The sequence below is a fragment of the Pseudonaja textilis genome, chromosome 2 (genome assembly GCF_049901715.1).
Source record: "Pseudonaja textilis isolate UNSWEBS1 chromosome 2, rPseTex1.2, whole genome shotgun sequence".
In the NCBI taxonomy this organism is placed as follows: domain Eukaryota; kingdom Metazoa; phylum Chordata; class Lepidosauria; order Squamata; family Elapidae; genus Pseudonaja; species Pseudonaja textilis.
Genome location: NC_141991.1, coordinates 242307624 through 242329249, shown reverse-complemented (window position 1 = coordinate 242329249; position 21626 = coordinate 242307624). Strand labels below are relative to the sequence as shown.

General features: G+C 40.3%; 1 protein-coding gene across 5 annotated transcripts in view; it reads left to right on the top strand.

Annotated features, from left to right (window-relative positions):
- WDR7 (WD repeat domain 7) overlaps positions 1 to 21626 on the top strand; it is a 247568-nt gene that overhangs the window by 39176 nt on the left and 186766 nt on the right. For all 5 annotated transcript variants that reach the window (XM_087927448.1, XM_026715294.2, XM_026715277.2 and 2 more), the window contains exons 12-15: positions 3992 to 4212; positions 6634 to 6829; positions 8972 to 9186; positions 19101 to 19882. In XM_087927448.1, the coding sequence (XP_087783574.1) occupies positions 3992 to 4212; positions 6634 to 6829; positions 8972 to 9186; positions 19101 to 19882 (1414 nt within the window). The remainder of the gene's footprint in view (positions 1 to 3991; positions 4213 to 6633; positions 6830 to 8971; positions 9187 to 19100; positions 19883 to 21626) is intronic.

Below are 21626 nucleotides of genomic sequence, written 5' to 3'. Positions count from 1 at the left end.
TGAGCCATTGAGGAAGTTATCATCGCCCCCCCTCCCCCAACATAACCTCTCAGTCACAAAACAGGGAAATAATTCTTCAATTTATGCAAACACGTTTTTTGTTTTCTTTAAAATTGTCCTCAGGACATATCGATGCAAATAATTTATTCCCGGTCTTATTCCCATATCTCAACTGTGTGAAAAATTCTGATGCCACTTTACTCCCAAGCGTCATGATACATGTATTTCATTATTATTTTATTTATTCAAGACACTTAATGCAATGACCACTGAAAACAAAATTCAATTGCAAGAAAATGAAATGTCCAAAAAACCCAGTAACATTTAATGATTTAATTACAAGTGAATTTCAAGACACAAAAAGAAATATAAAAAGGGCATAGAGAACAAACCGCAATGCAGGAACTAAGAATTTCAAGACGAAAACTCTGAAACTGAATTAAGATTCGAGGAAAATACATATTTATGCACACTGTAAAAAGGGTTAAAAATACACAAACAAAATTTTTACAGAAGGAAAGCAACAAAAATCAGAGCGACAAATTTAATGGGTAGAGTGATAGAGGCTGCTGCGCAATGCGCATGAAGATGAGCGATGTGTATTCACATATTACAGCATTCTGTACTGAAGCTAGCTGGAGGAACATTTTAAAACGCAGTTCAATCCACTAATAGCAAGCGATCTGATGTTTTTGTGTGACAGATATAGAGCAGTTCACTGTACTAAAAACATGTCAAAGGTGTCTCCAAAACTTCTCGCTCTGTCGCCCCCATATCGTCCCCCTTCCGTTCCTTCACCCCCGCGTCGCCCCTTTTCACTGAAAAATGAAATCACCCCTTGGGGGCATTATCGCCCAGGTTAAGAACCACAGCTGTAGAGCAGTGGTCGCCAACCGGTGGGCCACGGCCCACTGGTGGGCCATGAGAAAATTTTGGTGGGCCGCAGAGAAATCTCACCCCCAGAGCACACCCCCCCAAAGCGATTAATCCAGGCTGCGCAGAAACACAAGGCTGCTCAGTCCACGTGGCCCGTGGGAACTCTTCCCGCCCACTCACTCCTTACCCAGCAAACTTGTCTGCTAAGTTGCTATTTTTCCTTTTTCCGACCATCATCTGTTCTGCTCCGCCGGGAAATTTAGATTAGCTAGGAAGCAGAAAATGGTTGGATTTCTTGCTTTCTAGCTAAGCACAGCCAAACCTCCCTTAGGACTAAAGGTTTGCATGCAAGCAAATTCAGTGCAGACTCATGGCAAGCAAATTTGAGAGACTGAACTAGCTGATGGCAGATAGATAGATCACTGAATGATTCTGTGAGCAACTCAATCTGCCTGCTTTGCCTGATTTTGGATAAAAGTTGCTCTTTTTTAAAAATAAAAAAATCAATATTTACATGCATGGTGTGTTGTTAATTTTATGAGTTTGCTTGCAAGCAAATTTTATGCGACAGACTGAGCTAGCCAATGGCAGATAGATAGATTTCTGAATGAATCTGTGATTCTGTGAACAACTCAATCTGCCTGCCTGCTTTGCCTGATTTTGGTAAAAGTTGCTCTATTTTTTATAAAAAATCAATATTTATATAAATATTTATAATATTTACATATAATCCATGCCCAGCCCATCACATGGCCACCCAGCAAGCCACACCCACAAATTAGGCCGTACCTACAGAACCAGTTAGTGGTCCCTGGGAACTAAAATTATGAGTTTGGTGGTCCCTGAGGTCCAAAAGGTTGGCGACCCCTGCTGTAGAGGGTGTCAGACTTGCTGCATCATGTTGCCGTCACATATCGTGTCATGATGTTTTTTCCTTCGCTGAGCTGGGGTGGGCGTGGCCTGCACATGATGCATCCGCCCCCCTGGCTGCCAGTTTGAAGCCCCTGCTGTAGTGTATGTAATAAATCTGTTGTAGGACCAGTCAATGATCATTGTTGCTTTTAAAGTTACAGCAAAAAAGATGAGAATCTAGAAATCTCCAGAACCATAAAGCCTACAAACTTGAAATTTGGCATGTATGTTACCCTTGGCTTCTAGGTGCTCACTAAGAAAGGACCATCAGAGCATTAGTATTTCGTATATTATTATTATTATTAACACGCTCTGATGCTAAGGAGTTTTACTCCCCCGTCCCCATCTGTTCCAAATGCAAAACACAAGGAGAGGAGAGGAGTTTCAGTTTTAGTTTCACAGTACCAAGCAGAACAGTTGAGCTAAACCATGTCCAGGCTCCTTGCTGTCTCCTTCTTGCTCACACAGCAAATACTGCTTCAGTTTCTCAACTCTCTCAGGACACTAGCCGGATAAATACCGATGGATGCTATTAGGCAGAGGCACAATTTCCCCCCCCCCTTATTTTCCTCCCCAAAAACTAAGCCCGATCACATAGTTTCGTAGCGAAGCACGGGTGTAGAGCTAGTGTATTGATAATATCATCTTTGTGGTAGCAAAAAGGTACTTGGCCTATCAATGAATTTGATGATGATTTTAATGATGATGATGATCTTCATCAACTTCATTTTCATCATCCCTGGAATAAATAATAGGACACTTGAATCAGTTGCTTCACATGCATAATTAAGTAAAAATAAACACATAAATGAATGGCTTTCAGGTAGTGCGTGAATCACCATGAACAAATTTATTAGAATGGAAGGTTACTTTGAATAACCAGTCCCTATGTTTCACTTAACAGGAGAATGTCAGACAACATGGACCATTCATCAAAGAGTATGCTTTGCACTGAAAACATGATACCTGTTTAAGGTATTTGCGATGACTTCTTCTAAATCCCATTTAGAGAAGTCGTGCAAAAATGCTTTCCGGGGGTTGCCCTTGAAAATAACTCAAAAGCTAAAGCTAGTCGTGAACACAGGGATACACTTCAGTACATTTGCATAATACGACTGCTTGACAAGCTACACTAGCTCCCACTAGTGTTTTGGTGTGCAATTTAAGATGCCGATTGTCATGTTGCAAAGCCTTTCAGGGCACAAGGTTGAGTTGTATGTAGACTCCACTTATTTTTGCTTAATAGGAGATACGTGTTCTCTTGGCAGTGTGTCTACTCTGTGGAGCAACAGAGTCCTAAGATTCAGGTGGCCTTAATCTTACCTTCCTTATGGAAACAATGTTTTTTTTCTCTTTAGCACAGTGCCACGATGTTAGGGGAGCCTATTTTTCTAGGGTGTTATTTGTGCAGATATACCAGGCAGGATGTGTTTTGTTTGCTTTTAACTGGATGTAAGCAGTCCAGAATCACAGACAAGTTGTTGGCAAGAGAAATAACTAAACAAATTAAATAACTAAGGTCTTTTAAACCCCAGCCATCTTCAATCAGCATGATTTTCAACCAGTCCTTCTCAGAGTTTTTCATTCTGTTACAAAGGTTTCTGATTTGGATACTACTTACTTCTGTGAAGATATTTTCCATTTTCCTGAAGGAGGACAGTATTTCTTTCACCCTTTTGTTTGTTTGTTTATCACTGGAAACCTCAAGTTGTTAACTATCACTTCAAATAGAATTGACTCTTGTTTGTTAAAGTAAGAGTTAGAAAAAGATGTATCTTTGACCCTAGAAGGCGAAGCTTATCTAGCAGCTTTTTTGAACATATTTCAGGCATTGCCCATCAAATATGCGGCCACGAAATACGGTGCATGTACCATCTTGTCCTAGGGAATTGATCCCCCATCTTCTTGTAGCTTCACTGCATGTGAGGTTGGGTATGCTACATGCTAAATGCCAATTTTATTAACAAGTAGAAAATTAAATGCGAGTAACCCCATAAAAAAAAATCAGATTGCAAATGAACTAAATTAGAAATAGAATACTTTATCACTATTTTTCCCCCTACTGTACAGTGTTGCTACTATCTTTATTACACAAACACGTATGCGTTCCTGTTTTATTTTCTTCTTATCTTGAAAAGACCAAGAATGCCTGCGGTCCCACAATATGTGGCGTTTTGTGTTTTCTTCTGCTTTAATGTTTTAGGTTGGCCACCTCACAGAACTCTGCGGGGTCATCGAAACAAAGTCACCTGTTTGCTGTATCCTCACCAGGTCTCCTCTCGTTACGATCAAAGATACCTGGTCTCAGGTGGTGTAGATTTTTCGGTCATTATCTGGGACATCTTTTCTGGAGAAATGAAGCACATCTTCTGTGTGCATGGTGGAGAAATCACTCAGCTTTTGGTTCCTCCAGAAAATTGCAGTGTAAGTTAATGAACATCTCCTTGGCTCGTGCCTCTCTTTTAACACCAGGAGTCTTCAAACTTGACAGCTTTAAGACTTGTGGACTTCAACTCCCAGAATTCCTCCTCCAGTCATGTTAGCTCAGGAATTCTGGGAGTTGAAGTCCACAAGTCTCAAAACTTGCCAAGTTTGAAAACCCTTGCTTAAGACTAATATAAAGAATAATATTTCAAGACTTGACATTGTTTTGATGAAAATCTTTTTTGTTATTATTGGTCTACCTTGTGTTTATAAACTTTATTTTATTTTCAAAAATTTGAATATCATTTTGAATGGTAGTGTAAAGGACAGTATCAGTGGTGGGATTCAAATTTTTTTACTACCAATTCTGCGGACGTGGCTTGGTGGGCGTGGCTTGGTGGGCGTGGCAGGGGAAGGATACTGCAAAATCCTATTCCCTCCCCACCCCACTAACCTGCTTTTCAGCTCCGTTCTCCTGTGCAGGGCAACCAAAGAAGACCCAGCTGATCAGCTGGGACTGGGGAGGCCAGTCAGAGGTGGTATTTGCCAGTTTTCCAAACTACTCAAAATTTCCACTACTGGTTCTCCAGAACTGGTCAGAACCTGCTGAGTACCACCTCTGGACAGGATGCAACAAAGTGGGCTGAAAGATGGGCGGCTCTATAAATGTTTTAAATAAATAAAACAGAAAACCATAAAGCAGAAGATCCAAAGTACCATTTAAATACAAATAGTTTGTTATGCATATACTCACTCATACCTTCAGAAGTGACAGAATAATTTGTCCAAATTGTGAGGTCATTGCGAACTTAAATTCCTGAGTAATTCAATATTTAAATTGTGAACTGGAGTGCAATTACACTTTCATATTTGTAATTTAGGAAATGTTGCAATAGTAACAAAGGGACTAATGGGAATAAATGTACACAAATATCTATTAGTGGAAAATAATAAATAAAACTATTTGAAATCATGATACAGTTTAGAACATTTTACACAGAACTGTATATTTGGAAAATGGTTTAAAAATATATATATAGTACCAGCAAAGGAGAATATTTGTAGCTCAGGGATGAAATGAGGGGTCCTTGGTGGTTTCTGAGCTTGCTTGTTTTCTTGCAAGATATTGCTTTAACTAGGTAACATCAGTGCTAGTAAGGAGTGCTGTTTGCTGTGAGTTTGTATTCTGGTGCCTTACTTGTCTGTGAGGATGGGAGCGGTCTTAGAGATTCTTTGGATGGGCTGTTTATTATTAATAGCTCTTTGGAAATTTCTTCATTGGAGTATTGCTTGCTTGACTGTTGGTCTGAAGATAAGCTTGGAGTTAATTTATGTTGATCTGAGTGCTGATTACTGGTGGAAAGGTGCTGGAGTCTTTTTCTTTTGTGGACTGTTTGATTGTCTCTTTTACATGGTCTATAGATGTTGTTAATGTCTATGTGTTTATTGATGGCCAGGCTTCTAGAAATTCTCTGGCATTATCTGCTACAATGTCCTACCAGTCAATGACTACTTCAGCTTTCAACCGCAATAATACAAGAGCACACAACAGATACAAACTCAATGTTAACTGCTTCAAACCTGTTTGCAGAAAGTATGACTTCAGCAACAGAGGGGTCAATGCCTGGAATGCACTACCTGACTCTGTTGTTACATCCTCTATCCCCCACTCCTTTAACCTCAAACTAACCACTATTGATCTCGCCCCATTCCTAAGAGGTCTGTAAGCATCGTGCATAAGTTCACGATCATGCCGACCATCCCTGCCCTATTGTCCCCATTTATTCATACCTATTTCCTGCATTCTTACTCATGTTTATGCTTATATCTATTATCTTGTAAGTGATTGACAAATAAATAAATAAATTTTGGGACTTTTAAGAGAGCACCAAGGACCCTCAAAATACAGTATATTGAAGGATTAAGTGTTCATACTGTGGTAATTTGTGATTTATGGGCTTTAAGATTAGAGAGGGTAGTTGATGGAAAGCATGATGTAACCATAGAGAGGGAATACATAAAATAAAATATGTATCTATAAGTATTCTCAAGAATACTAGAAGCTGTTTCTTTAAAAGTACCTCTCCTCTCCTTCCCTCCCCTTCTCTTTCCTATCTTCTTCCCCCTCCCCTCCCATCTATTTTCCATATTTCATTTTCACTTTGTTATTGCTTCTCTTTATCCTTCTTTCATTCAAAGTTATTGCTTTTTTTTTCTGTTGAAAAACTTCTTCAATAAAAATTGCGTTTTAAAAACGTTCATACTGTGGTAGGTAGAATTGAAGCTTTTAATTTTTTTTTTTGCTCGCCACACAATTTTCCCTAATTAACTCCATAAGGAAAAGAAAAACTTATTTCAAGGTTGTAAAAGATTTACCACTAAGAAAAGGATGATCGAAGATAACCGTTTTCTCATTTTCAGTCAAGAGTGCAGCACTGCGTGTGTTCTGTGGCCAGTGACCACTCAGTAGGACTTCTAAGTTTACGTGAAAAGAAGTGCATCATGTTAGCTTCCCGGCACCTTTTTCCTATTCAAAACATAAAGTGGAGACCTTCGGATGACTATCTCATTGTGGGCTGTACAGATGGTTCTGTATATGTATGGCAAATGGATACTGGTGAGTTACCTATGTGCAAAGGACTTGGAAAAGGATTTTATTTTTTTTAATGATGTAGAACAGCGGTCTCCCAACTTTTCGACCTTGGCAGATCGGTGGAGGCGAGGGAGAGGGAAGGGTTTTGCGTGCGTGCATGCGCCACTTTCGAAACGCACTCATGCACACTCACTCACCGCTTCTGTGCCCCAGTTCCGAATGGGCTGCAGCCTGGTATCAGGTCATGGCCCAGAGGTTGGGGACTCCTGATGTAGAAAACGATTCAGTGCTACTAGTTCAATCTTATATTAATGAAGGAGTTTCATCCCTAGGTTATTTTTTTCAAAGAAATCTCTTTTCGGAAATTTCCTTGCCAACTCTCAGGGTTCCAGGTAACCGACCCATATCAAGCAAAACTCCGAGGCAGATGAATTCCTCAAAGAATAGCTTTATTGGATATATCATATTGGCACGAATCTGATGAAAACTGATTCTGAAGGTTCCCGCAGTTTTCGCCTATTTAAAAATAAACGTTTTTCCATCAACCCCAAAACAGTCAGTCACAAGGTCCAATCACGTCGCTGTCTGGTGGTTTGGTGACATCACTCCTCCTTCCTCTGGCCAGGTGTGAGAACGTCCTTGGTTCCCAAGAGAAAATATTTTATTTTGACTACACTACCTAGCTATCTCTAATCCCTCCCTCCCTATCCCTCAGCTCCAGTGTGGCAGCACTGAAGCTCCAGGATGGCTTCAGCCAGGCCAGCTTCAGGGTTGACACAAAACTAACAATGCCTTTCTAATACAAGATAAGAGAAGGAAGTCAGGTGTATTTTTTTCTTTGACTTCAGACATATATTTCTTGCTTTGCCTTGCTAAGTCTTAACAAGGCAAAGGAATTTGTCCCTGAACTTTAATAACGTTTTTCTTTTAAACAATGCAGATAGGCCTCGCTTAACGTCCATTCGTTCAGTGACCCTTTAAAGTTATGAACTTGATGAAAAAAATGGAATTGCAACCAGTCTTTGAACGTAGGACTGTTGCATTGTGGTCACATGAAGTTCAAGCCCATTATGACCTCCCTCTGCCCATCCCCCCCACACCTGATCTTCATAGTTTTCTCCTGTTTCTAAGTTAAGCTCACCGTTCTTGGCCTTGTGTGAGGACACGCTGCGGCTCGGGGGCTTTATACCACACTGTGACTCTGGGACTGCTTCCAACTTCACATCCCTACTGCTACTCAGCAGTAGCCACCCTCAGGTCACCAATGCACTCTTGTGCAATCTCACTCAGCCCCAGGGTGCTTGTGCCACACCTTGCCAGTCATCTGTGTACTTTCAGCACATTCTCCCCTCTGCATTCCTGCTGCGCCTCACTGGCCACGCACACACACTTGGGTTAATGACCCACAATTGTCACTTTCTGGTCGAAATTCTGGTCCCAATTATGATCATTCACCAAGGACTACCTGTATTCACTGAAGAACTATAGAAACCCGCTTGATGTAGTGATTAAGATACTAGGGTAGAATCCAGGAGACTATGAGTTCTCCTCATAGGACTTGTAGAAACGTGCCTTTTCTGTCACGGTGCCTATTTTCTGGAACAGGGGTCTCCAACCTTGGCAACTTTACGAGTTGTGGACTTCAACTCCCAGAATTCCTCAGCCAGCCTGTGCTGCTGAGGAATTCTGGGTGTTAAAGTCCACAAGTCTTTGTGGTTAAAATCCACAAGTCTACAAGTTCCTTGTTCTGGAACACCTAAATCTCCAAAATCAGATTGGCTGAAAATCAGGAAGTTAAATGACCCACCGAGAAGTTTTTTGTTGATTTTGTTTACCCTCAACAACCACTGTAGATTTTTTTTTCCTCGCTTGTTAATTTGTTGTTTTTAATTGTCTTTATTTTGGTGGCTGCCCACCACCTTTGCATTTGCAAGATGGGTGGCCTTATAAGTAGAACGAATGAAGTTTTAGAATTCACCAAGAAATTAAATTCCAATCTTCCATCTATAAGCCCACTTCCTTTGAATGCTTTTATTTGAATGGAGTTCCGTAAAGCAAATTGTTTCTGGACATAAGGGAGTTGTTTTGCTTGCATTATAAAGTATGCAATAGCTAAGCTGGGGGTTTTTTTTTAGCCTTTTCTTTTTTGTGTGTGTTTTTTTTCAGGCGCACTTGACCGATGTGTAATGGGAATAACGGCAGTTGAGATCCTGAATGCTTGTGATGAAGCTGTACCCGCTGCAGTTGATTCTCTCAGCCATCCAGCTGTCAACTTAAAGCAGGCTATGACCAGACGTAGCCTCGCTGCGCTAAAAAATGTGGCTCATCAGAAACTTCAGACCCTCGCTACGAATCTGTTGGCATCTGATTCCTCTGATAAAGTAAGGTCTTAAATTGTTCTTTTAAGTAATTGCTGGCTGCATCTCAATACAGTGCAGAAATGCCTCTTTCTCTGTGCTAGTGAGAGGACAGTCTTGATGAAGGTTGCAAAAGGAGGAGCTGAAAAATTCATCCTTCTTTTCCCCTTTAGTCCAGCACAGGCAATTTTCCATTTTTAGAGCTTTGCCCTTTGACCTAGAATTCCAGGAATGATATTTTTTACGATCAGGTTCCATTTTTTTATAATCTGAAGTCATTTTAAATCCCTTTATAGAACCTAATTACCAAACACAATCAAGCAGACTTAAACATACATTCTGTGTGTTTGCACGCACATGCATATGTATCCGTGCACACCTTCAAGTCACAAAATCTATGTAGTTTTCTTGGCAGCATGTTCTAAAGTATCTTGCCATGGCTTTCTTCCTAGGACTAGTGAGACTATTTGGCCCAACATGTGCCTAAGGAAGGATTAGAACTCAGACTAATCTCTGTAGAACTACAGCAAACTGGTCTTCAAAACACATTTTAACAGAAATAAACATTACACCATCCTTAGCTAAGTTATATTCCTGTTCATCTAGAATAGACTAGGTTTAGAAGATGCAATAAGTATAGTCCTCTGTTTTTCTTGCTCTTTTTCTTTATTGTTTCATTTCCAGATATTTCAAAGGCAAAACCTTTTCTCATTTCACTAGAGAGGACTGATGTCTTGTGGTTTATGGGAACAAAATCTTGTCACATTCAGGAAGGTCTTCTGAAATTTAGAAAGGAATTAACACTCCATAGTACTATGAAGGCAGGCTGGTTGCACTGTAGTCGCCTTGGGAAGAAATACATCCATTTAACACTTTAAAATTTTGGCTATAGATTACAGACTATTGATTGTCCAGAAGAAAATGTAAATGTCCAGAAGAAAACGTCTTAAACAATCTGTGTTTAAACATATTTGGGAAAATTTTAACTTTCCAGAGCTTTATATCTAGCTTCTAATATTTTGCTAAAATCAGAACAATGTGGGAAATGTAGAAATACAGAGGGTAGAATTTAAAATTCTGAGTTAATGAGTTGTATTGTCATAAAGAAGTTTGATAAAAATCTAAAATAAATCCACATGTCCCTCTTCCTTTTACTTGTATTTTGCTGTCCGTTGTCCCTTCACACCCTATAGGTCAAAATTTACATGCTGTTTTATGAACTTACATTAGTAATTTGTTGTATGAACTCAATCCTGTTAAAAAATAAGTTAATGAGTACAAGAAAATATAAATAGACTTTGGGATATAAATACACTTTTGAGTACCTGTATTTTTTAGAGAAAGACACCCCTTATTTATTCTTCTAGTCTTTCAGTTGTCCAGACAATAGAACTATATAGCAGTGTGCATTTCTTTTGTATTTCACATGGTTCAAACCTCTGGATTTCAAGAGTCCCAACTTCTAGGTGTCCCGGCCTGCCTAAAGAATCTGAAGAAACTAGCTATAAATCAGATGGTTATAAGGGAGTGGAAAGAATCATAAATAAGGCTTGGCCTCTGGCAGAACAAGGCGCTGTCAGTACCATGGACAGCTCACCGTGAAAGATGACAGGTTGGGTTCGTTCTTAGGAAAGTAGCTGCCAGCTGAGACTTCAAGAAGGCTAAGCCCCACAAATAAAAACATACTGTAAGCATAAGCAGTGCCCTGCTGGATTGGACCATTGGCCATCTAGTCCTACACTCTCTTTTACAGTGGCCAATAAAATGAACCAGGAAGCCAAGTAACTACTCTCAGAAGATGGCTTTCGGAGGCAGTCACACTGCCATGAAGACTTAAGAGCCATTGATTCTCATGACTTCCATGAATTGGTCCAGTCTTTTTTAAAGCCAGTCAAGCTAGTATCCCCTCACTGGAATAGAATAGAATTCTTTATTGGCCAAGTGTGATTGGACACACAAGGAATTTGTCTTTGATGCATATGCTTTCAGTGGTGATATTCTACTGGTTCGGCCTGGTTTGGGCGAACCGGTAGTAAAAAATGCTATATTTCCAACGATCAGCTGTGCCACGCAATTTAGATTAGCTAGAAAGCAGGAAATCATTGGGTTTTCTTGCTTTCTAGCTAATCTAAATCGCAAGACACCTCTGATTCTCCCCCCCCCCACCTCGCTGTTGTATTTAGCTTGCCAGGAGGCTTCCCTGAGGCCCAGTAGGCAAAAAATCGGGTTGTGGGGGTGCTGCAAAAGGAAAAACAAACACCTAGCCACTCCCATCCAGTCACATGATCACCTGGCCACGCCCACAGAACTGGTAGTAAAAATATTTTGAATCCCACCACTGGCTCTCAGTGTACATAAAGGAAAAAATATATATTCATCAAGAATCATAAGATACAATACTTAGTGATAGTTGTAGGTTACTAATACACAATCAAATCATACTAGGAAACAAATGAAACAATATAAATTGTAAAGATACAAGCAAACACGGTTATAGTGTTAAAAAAAAATCTTATATAATCCCCTAGTTTTGTCCTTCCTTAGGCTTAAAGAGCCTGGCCTTTTCTGCTATGTCTTTGAGGGTCTCCCAAGTCTTTGATGGCTTATCCTCAGAATTGGGGCTATTGGATATTGGAAGAGCAACATCCTCAGGTTAGACAGCAGAAGAGAGAGCCCTAAGGACAATTGTTGACTGATCTTTTGAATTTCAAAGTCTTCCTAGAGATTATCTCCATAGTCAGTCCTTCAACCCTGCTGAGCTGATAGCACTTCTGCTTTCAGCCTTTGCTTGCAGGTGTGTGTTTTAACTCCGCTCTAGAGAGGTGGAATTCTAAAGAAGGATCTGGGGACTTTCTGAAACATAAGCAAATGCATAAGCTATAGCTTTGAATTAAAAAAAGGTTGCAAGTTATGTCCACAGCATTTTAGCTTAGGCTGTGACAAGCTATCTAAAACCCTCAAAAAGGGTTGTCCTGAGCTTGACAGACCCAAGATTTGTTGAAATTTAGTCTGGAGTTCATCGTGTTCAGCGCTTTCTCTGATTCTGGAGACATAACACCATTCTGATCCTTTTCAAATATTTAATTGCTTTGCCTGCAGGGGCTCAGACTGTGTTTCAAGCAGTGGGTGTTAAGCATTACTCAAACTTAAGAGCATCATTAAATTACTAGCATCTTAAATAATTGACTCGGTTCAGCAGTTGGTTTGACCTAAGCTGCTTATCACAATATTGAATTAAAATGTAATTATTCCATTGCAGCTGATTCTCCCTTTCTTTGGATGCAGTAAAGGGAATCTTTTGTGTTCCAACAGAAATCTTTAAGCAGTCTCAATCTCACTGAGAACATCTTTTCCTTTCAGGTTTTCCATTTTGGTATTGTTAGATTTCTGTATAAGCAGTGGGTTACTTTCAGCAGATTTTTTTTCCACGTTGCATTAATTCAATTAATTTGTTCAGTTTGGACTGTCTGATTCCAAATTGCACTGAGTGGCCCGCAGTGTAACAAAAAAGATTAACAAAAACACAAATTAAAAAATCAGCAAAACAAATAAGAAGCAGATAACAAACAAGATGGTTATTCCAACCAACATCAAAACTCAGGAAGGTTTTTTTCTAACTACCCTAATCCTCGACTTCTAAGATTAGCTGAGTCTTCAAGGCCCTGTCAGGGTTCCAAGTAATGCATCCCTTTCAATGAGAACTCCGAGGCAGGCATATTCCTCAAATAACATTATATGGGGACATATCAAATTGGTACAGACTTGGTGGAAAACCGGCTCTAAGTTCCCTCCGGTTTTACACTCAATTAAAAGTAAAACATTGTCACTTGCCCTCCAGAGTCTCCAGTCATATGGTCCAATCAGCATGTTGTCCAGTTGCTAGGTGACCTCAGTCTCCACCTTTCGAACACCTGCACAAATGTCCTTGATTCCCAGAGGAAATAATTTTATTTAGGCTACAATACCCCAGCTACCTCTACACCCCCCTCCCTGTCCCCTTAACTCCAGTGTGTCTGTGTCAGCCCTGAAGCAATGTGAAGAGAAACCTCCTTAGAGGAAAGCAACAAAAAGAAAATGGCCACAGTTAGGCCAGCTTCAGGGTTGACAGGCCCTCCGGAACATTATCAGGGTGAAAGCCACACAGATTGCAGTGGGGAATCTTCATTTCAGAAGGTGGGCACTAAAACAGAAGTTGCATCTCCTGAGTCTCGAAATATGACTCTGTTTAACTGAAGGGACCTCAAGCATACCCACCCTGTCTGTTCATATTGACCAGGCAGTCATTATGGTTCCTCAGATAACCATGACATGGTATGCACGGCCTATACAGGCCTTTTATAGATCATAAGCAGCATCTTGAATCATACCTGGAAGCATACGCCTTGTGGAACAAAGGTGTCACATGAAAAACACACCCATTATTGCCCACACTGTTGCATTCTGGACCAGTTGAAACTTCTGAGAGGTGTTCAGGGTCAGCCTTATATAGAACACATGGTTGCCTATAGAGGTAGTTGAGCTGTGATGCAACGAAAGCATCAGCAACTATCTGAGAGGGCTCCCAATCCAGGAAAGCCCCCCAGAACATTGGATGAAGCTGGGCAAAAGCATTCTTGGCCATAGCTACCACCAGAAGCTGTCAATCCAAGGAGACTCCTAGTTTGTGCATCTCATTGAGAGGGAAAGTACAACCCATCCAAAATCCAAATTGGAATCTCCCAAAATCTAGGTAGCCCTAACAACCATAGCCACTGGTTCTTAGTAGGATTAAACTGAAGGTATCTCAAAGGTGCTTTTTCAAAAAGCAACTGGACTCTTTTTCCCTTGAAAAAGCCGCTTCATGTCTCATCCGAGAAGCTTGATCAAAACTGATGAAGCTTCCTAGAAGAGAAGCAAAATGTCTTCCTCGAGGAAAAAAAAAACCCAGCACAGTTGCCTTTTGAAAAAACACCTTTTAGACAACTAGGACCTGGATGACTGAGATTCTCCAGCAACATTTTAAACTGAAAGTGGTTCCTTCCCTTCCAAGTCTGCACCCATCGAGAAATCTGTATTACAAGTGTTTAGACGCTTGAGTTCCTAATAACATAATACAGTATATTTTGGAGCCCTCTTATACTCATGGGTTCTGTTTGAACCACAGATGGATGTTTGTACTAAAGGAGAGTTCTACATATAATCAGATGTTAAAAGAGGGGTGTAATCCAGAACTGGAGGCATGTGGTCATATGTAGCAGACTCTTCATTAAGAAGCTGAGCTGAAATTCAGCCTATCTTCTAGGATTCGACTCTCAAGCTTAATTTAGAACAAAGTGTGTTCTCAGCTTATGTGACATGCCCTTGATAGAGTCAGAGTTTGAGGGAGAGGAGGAACAGCCAACAGGAAGTGGACCTTTATTGAATCGCCTCAGATTTCTGTTTTGACCCATTCTCCTTGGATGACAATGATTCACTACAGATGACCATACCATAGTTATTTGAAGACACAATTATCAAGGAATCTGGAGTTCTTCATTCTATAAATTTCAATGAACAAGTATTTCAGATTTGTATAGCATAACATGACGGTGTTTTTGATTATTACTTGACAGAAGGCTTTAGGAATTAAGGTGATGCAGATATCAAGCATAATTAGAAGTTCTGTGTTCTTCAGAACAAAGAGTGAATTTGCTTTTTAACAGCAGGACAGTAGAGGGCATTAGAGACCTACTTTTTGTTAAGTTCATAGTTCTAGAGATTTTAGACATTTTTTATAGATTTTTTATTTGCAACCGACCCACACACCTGACAATATAGATTTTAGCCAGGTTTAAAATCGATGAAATCCACATGTGTAAAGCTGGGAAACAGGATTGCTAGTAAGCTGTAACATTACTATTTTTTCTATTGTACATCTTCGGATCATTTCCCCCACAAGCTTAAAACTAAAAAAACCCTGAAATGTCAGAATAAAGCCAAAAATCAACTTCTTATTCCTTTCTAATAATGTAAAATACAAATAAAAAAGGAAGCTGAATTTGCATGGGATGCAATATTTAATATGATATAGATGCTTAAGAAATTACTTGTGTAAATCACCATTAAGGAAATAAAATCCTATATATGATTCATGGGTTTCATATTTAATTTCCTTTCATTTTTTTTCCTTTCTTTCCTTTCCTTTCCTTTCCTTTTCTTTATATGCATTTTAATTCAGTTCTTTCAATTTTCCATAAATTTTTCATTGGCGAAGCTGTTTTTCACGGGGAATTGGAGGTGGGGAATTACAGGTATCCTCATTTCTGCTCTTGGAGTGATTTCAAATATTCTGGAACGGTCTGAGACAATCCAGACATACTAGGAAGGTGTGTATCCTACCAGGGAAGTGGATCTCTGTGGTCTATGTCTAAAAATTTGAATTTATTCATTTCTTTTATTCATCCATTTGTTTATTTGTTTATTTATTTATGCTTTGAATTTATTTATTGATTTATTTAATATGCTACCCACCTGGTGGGTCTCTGCTGTCCGCGCTAAAAATTGAATTTATTTATTTATTTAGTTAAGTATTTATTTATTTAATAAGGTACCCATCTGGTGGGTCTCTACTGTCTGTTTAAAAATTGAATTTATTTATTTAGTTAAGTATTTATTTATTACCTGCTTATTTGCTTGTGTGTTTGTTTGTTTGCTTGCTTGTTTATTTATTTAATATGCCACCCAACTCGCCTAGAGGAGACTCTAGGCGGCTTACTATCAAAACACAACATTAAACTAATAAATATTAGCAGTGCAATTGATTTTTATCTCAGTGCCTGGAGGCTGTGGTAAGCTAGATAAGAATGAACAGGCTTCAACTCTCAACCCTAGCCAGATGGACTGGCTTTGAGTATTAGGGCATCCTGGATCTGATGATTTTTCCATCCTTAAACACTGGATGGGGTTGCAGTATTCCAGACAGAATGGGGGCACCGTTGGGCGGTTCTCTTTGATGCATAGCTCCGTGACAGAAGAATGGGGGGGGGGGGGAGCCGTGACTGGAGGTTGATGTACCAATTGTGTCCCTTCCTAGATCAGAAGACATGACACATAGCTGTTCATGGTTCAGTCCCATCCCAAGTGGATTCCTGCAGTGCTCTCTACATGATACTTGCCTCTGAAGAACATCTGGAATTTCAGTTAGTCCAAAATGCAGTGGTATGGGCAAGGAGGGATGTGTAGTATTGTCTATGGAGATTCTCAGGCATCCAGGTCATGGTTGTCCCAAAGGTGCATTTTTCAAGAGGCAACTGGACTTTCTTTTTCTTTTTCTTTGAAGACGTTTCACTTCTCATTCAAGAAGCTTCTTCAGCCCTGACTGGATGGTGGGGAATGGAAGGATTTATATTCCTTGCAGACAGATTTATATCTGAGGACACAGATAAACCTCCAAGTGGCCTCAGTGACTCTCTAAACAGATGCAAATGACCAGCTGTCTGCAAGGAGTATAAATCCTTCCATTCCCACCCCCCCTCAAAATCCACTTAGAGTCAAAGAAGCTTCTTGGATGAGAAGTGAAATGTCTTCAAAGAAAAACAACAACAAAAAGTCCAGTTGCCTCTCGAGGTGAGGGGAAGCACCTTTGGGATATGTGGTATTATGTCCATGTTACTGGCTCTCAGGTGTGATTCAAAGTTCTGGTTAATATTTATACAGTTTTGGATAGCACCGGCCCACATTTTCAAGGAACAGCCTTATTCCCGTTGTTTCATTCTCCTGATTAATTTGGTTATGAAGGGCATCTTCCGAGTCCTGTCAATCAGGATTGTCATCTGGCAGGATCTGGGAACTGAACCTTTTGTGTGAAACATCTTACCACCTAGTTTTGTTTGGCTGTTCTTCTCAACATGTTCATCTTTTGGAAAGCCTTGAAGCCCTGATTATTTCCCCAGGCATTTGAGCCAGGAAAATAATTGAGCTGGTAAAGGATGTGTCAGCTTTGGAAGCCATATTGAGATCAGATGCTCCCACGCTGCCACATCTGAACTTTGGAAAGTAGGAGTGGGGAATTTATTGGAGTATATCTAGTGAGACATAATAACATTCTTTTTTTCTGATTCAAGGTCAGGGGGTGTTTCACAAAAGTGTTCTGATCCAACCCTGTTACCAGCAAGAAAATCTCAAACAAACGCAGCAACTCAAACCTTCTCAGCTTTAATCTACAAATAACTTCTTTGTAGATAAAAGATGGCTTGCAACCAATTAGTCCAACCAGAAAAGCCTTGACAGAATTCTTCAGATAAGCTGGAGTCTCCACACATAACGCTGAGTCCTTAGAACGTTTTTGCTTTCTGCAAAAGCAAAAACTTTTTGAAACCAGGCTTATATTCCTTGGAGGGAGGGGCCATTATGTTGTATCCTTACTCCTGAGTCGCCTGTGCTGCTCCAGGTGTTCTCTTCTACAATCATCCTGTGCTCGCGCACACTTGGCACAGGCTCCTCGGGAACCTCCTCGTCACTGCTGCCAGCCCCCACAATCTCTGAAGGCATCATCAGAGTCATCGCTCTCCTCAGCCATCTGCCCCTGCTGCCGGATAACCACAACAATAAGTGAGAGGAAGTCATAACTTGGAATGGATGGTGATTGGGCCATGCGATGTGATAATGGGTTCAGGGGATGGATTTTGTAGTTTTTACTTATTGTGAGGAAACCCGAAACTTTCAGATTCGATTGTTGTGCCAGTTACTATCCAAATAAAAGGAACCTTTGAGAAGATGTCTGTCTCGGAGTTATTGGTGGAATGGAGGGTGGCTGGAATGCTGACATTATGTTTCCAAGAGCCACTTTGTGTTGTTTGGCTGGGAATAATATAAATATAAAAATGAGTAGGGAGTTACCTGAATGTAAGATACCCCACTGCAGCCCAATACTTAGGTAATTATTTGAGGAAAAGAAATCTGATATTTCAGTGGAGATTCTCAGTCATCCAAGTCGTGGTAGTCCCAAAGTTGTTTTTTCAAAAGGCAGATGGTCTTACTTTTTTTTTTTTGCTTGAAGACCTTTCGCTTCTCATCCAAGAAGCTCCTTCAGTTCTGCCTGAATTCTCTTCTGCAGAGAATGGAAGGGTTTATATTTATATTCCAATATATATCCTTCCATTCTCCACCATTCAATCAAAACTGAAGAAGTTTCTTGGATGAGAAGCAAAATGTCTTCAAGCAAAAGGAAGGAAGGAAGGAAGGAAGGAAGGAAAGTAAGTCCTGCTGCCTTTTGGGGACATCTGATCTTTCAATTAAGTGATTTTTTTTTCATCCATTCTAACTCCTGATAATTTTCTGCCCATTTATTTGCAAGATTTTGGAAGTGGTTTGTCCTTGCTTCTTTTTTTTTTTAGGGCTGACAAAGAGTGACTAGTCCAAAATCACCCAACTGGCTTTGCACCTAAGGCAGGACTAAAGCACACCCCCACAACAACATTGGTAGGGCAAGCTACTGTATATAAAATAGTCAACAAACCCCACACGCACTAGCACTGATGATGTTATCTAGTTTGCAACTAAGCTTAGAGAGCACAAAGAATAGATAAAAATCTGCACGACACTGATTTTCACTACAATATTTATTATTATTTTAAAAGCTAACATAACTGGTTTTCTAGTTGGTACATTTTTTAAAAAAAGCATGAAGAAAGTGATGTCTAAGATTTGTTTTAAAAATTAGTAATATATACTGCTTCAAAACATTCTTATTGGGTACTTAGTGATACCTATGTTTAGGTTCATACTATTATCTATGTTTACCTATGACACCTATGTTTATTTGTGTTTTTCAAAAATTACAACTATATTGGGTTATTTATTTATTTAGTGTATAACAACTGTATTGAGTGTTCCTGCCCAATATATTTACAATGTGTAATGTACAAACCCATAAACAGAAAAGCATCTCAGAGATAATTGTATTCTCTGTTTTGTTAAAGGGAAATTTGCCAAAATATTCACACAACTCTCTGATGGTTCAAGCCCTGAAGACCAACTTAACAGACCCAGATGTCCATATTCTCTTCTTTGATGTGGAAGCTCTGATTATTCAGTTACTAACTGAGGAAGCCTCAAGGCCTAACACAGCCCTTATTTCCCCTGAGAATTTACAGAAAGCATCTGGCAGCTCTGACAAAGGAAGTCCCTTCCTGGCTGGCAAACGAGCCGCAGTCCTGCTTCAGCAGGTCAAAGAAACCGTCAAAGAAACCATCAAAGAAAACATAAAAGAACGTCTTTTTGACGAAGATGATGAGGATGAGGAAGCCAGACAAAGAAGAGAGGACGGTGACCCCGAATACCGGTCCAGCAAATCAAAGCCATTAACTCTCTTAGAATATAACCTAACTATGGACACAGCCAAGCTGTTTATGTCGTGCCTTCACGCTTGGGGGTTGAATAATGTTCTGGATGAACTTTGCAGTGAGCGTCTAGGGATGTTGAGGCCTCATCGTTCTGTCTCTTTTGGCTTGCTTTCAAGAGGCGGCCACATGTCTTTGATGTTGCCAGGGTATCATAAGCCTGTAGACCAGGTACCCTCTAGTGATAGAACAGAGATAGCAAAGCCCGACCCTCTGACAGAGCGACACATCAGGGGGACGTACGGCATTTCACGTGCAGTAACAACCCAACACCTCCTCTCCATCATCTCCCTGGCAAACACCTTGATGAGCATGACCAATGCAACTTTTATTGGAGAGCATATGAAAAAGGGGCCAGCCAGGTACCTTTAACAACTTCGCTTAACTAGTGTTGCATTTCTTGTTTTCTCTTCCCTTCTCCCTTCCGGAATTCCATACTAAATTGCAACCTTGATTTAGTAGTCCATGATGCAATGGACTAACCCCGCCATCTTCTGCATGAATGAGTGTAAAATAATGCCAATATTGCCATACCCTTTGTTTGTATAACGATGCTTGTGGTGGCATCATTTGTGTAACGATAGCGCTGTGGGTGTCATGCTGTCTGAATGAACCATCAGGAGTCATGGATGCCTCTCTCTCCTAGGTCTGTCCATTAAATTGAGACTACATTGTATAGATACAAGCTGTGATGGCGCAGTGGTTAGAATGCAGTACTGCAGGTTAATTCTGCTGACTGCCAGCTGCCTGCAGTTTGGCAGTTCAAGTCTCACCAGCTCAAGGTTGCCTCAGCCTTTCATCCTGAGGTCTGTAAAATGAGGACCCAGATTGTTGGGGGACATAAAACTGCTTAGAGAGGGTTATAAAGAACTATGAAGCGGTATATATGTCTAAGTGCTATTGCTATTTGTACTTGCTGGGGAGATCATAATCCAGCATCTACAAATATATTCAATAAGTAGTATTTAATTTGTTAAATTATTTGCTGAATTGAAACTTAGTTAAGAATGCAGAACTAGCAATTAAGGTTTGGATTTAAGTGATACCAGACTTGGGCAGGAAGGGATAGCAATTGCCTTGGAGGAGGCATGTTCATTACAAAAAGCTTTACACAAAATAATGGTCAAGTTAGAGGTCCAATACTTCTTTGCTCAGGTAAATCTTATTTCATGTATTATTTGTTAATTTGTTTCCTATCTTTCTCTATATTTTATATTATGAAGTTGTCTTACCTCATATGCCCGATCTTGACTGTATTCTGTCTTTGATCTTATTCACACAATTTCACCCTGCCTTTCCCAGCCAACCCTGTTCAAAGTCACTGGTCTGCACAATCAGCTTGCTGCTCTCAGGTGTTCTTTGTAGCGCTTTGTTTTGCTCTCAAAGCTGCTGCTTTCTGGGACTCTGGGATTCTGCATTCTGCTTCCACCAGCTCTTCTTCTTGGCCCTGCCTGGCAAAATTCCTTGACTGACAAAGTCCTCAGCGTGTCCCTTCTGTCATTGAAGGTGGGGTGGACTAGTCCCATCAGGCTGAGGTGGTTCCTCAGATATAGCCTGAAGGGCTTTAAAAGTTATAACACCCTTGATAACACCTTGAATTGAACCCAGGAGCAAAGTGTCAATCAGTACAGCATGTGGAACAGTGGTGTAACATGGGCCACCTTAGGGGCCCAAAGAACTACCCATGCTGCTGCATTTTGCACCAGCTGAAGCTTCTTGATACTCTTCAAGGGTAGCCCAATGTAGAACACATTGCTGTAGTCCAGCATGAGATGACCAGGTCTTGAGTGACTGAGAACAGAGACTCCCAATCCAGGAAGGGGTGCAATTGGCACACAACATATAATTGTACAAAGGCTCTCTTAGCCACAATTGCCACCTGCTCATTGAGAAGGAGTCATGAGTCCAGGAGAACCCATAGATTGTGGACCAGGTCTGTCTGGGTAGTCCAACCCCATGAGAACTAAAAGTGTTAGAGTCCCACAGCTGGAAATTCCATGCACCCAAAGCCACTCATTAATGAGAGCCTTCATGAGAACCATGGCAAGAGCCTTCATTAGCCTGTCCCACAAGAAAAAGCAAAATAAATTCTGGAAGAGTGTAAAT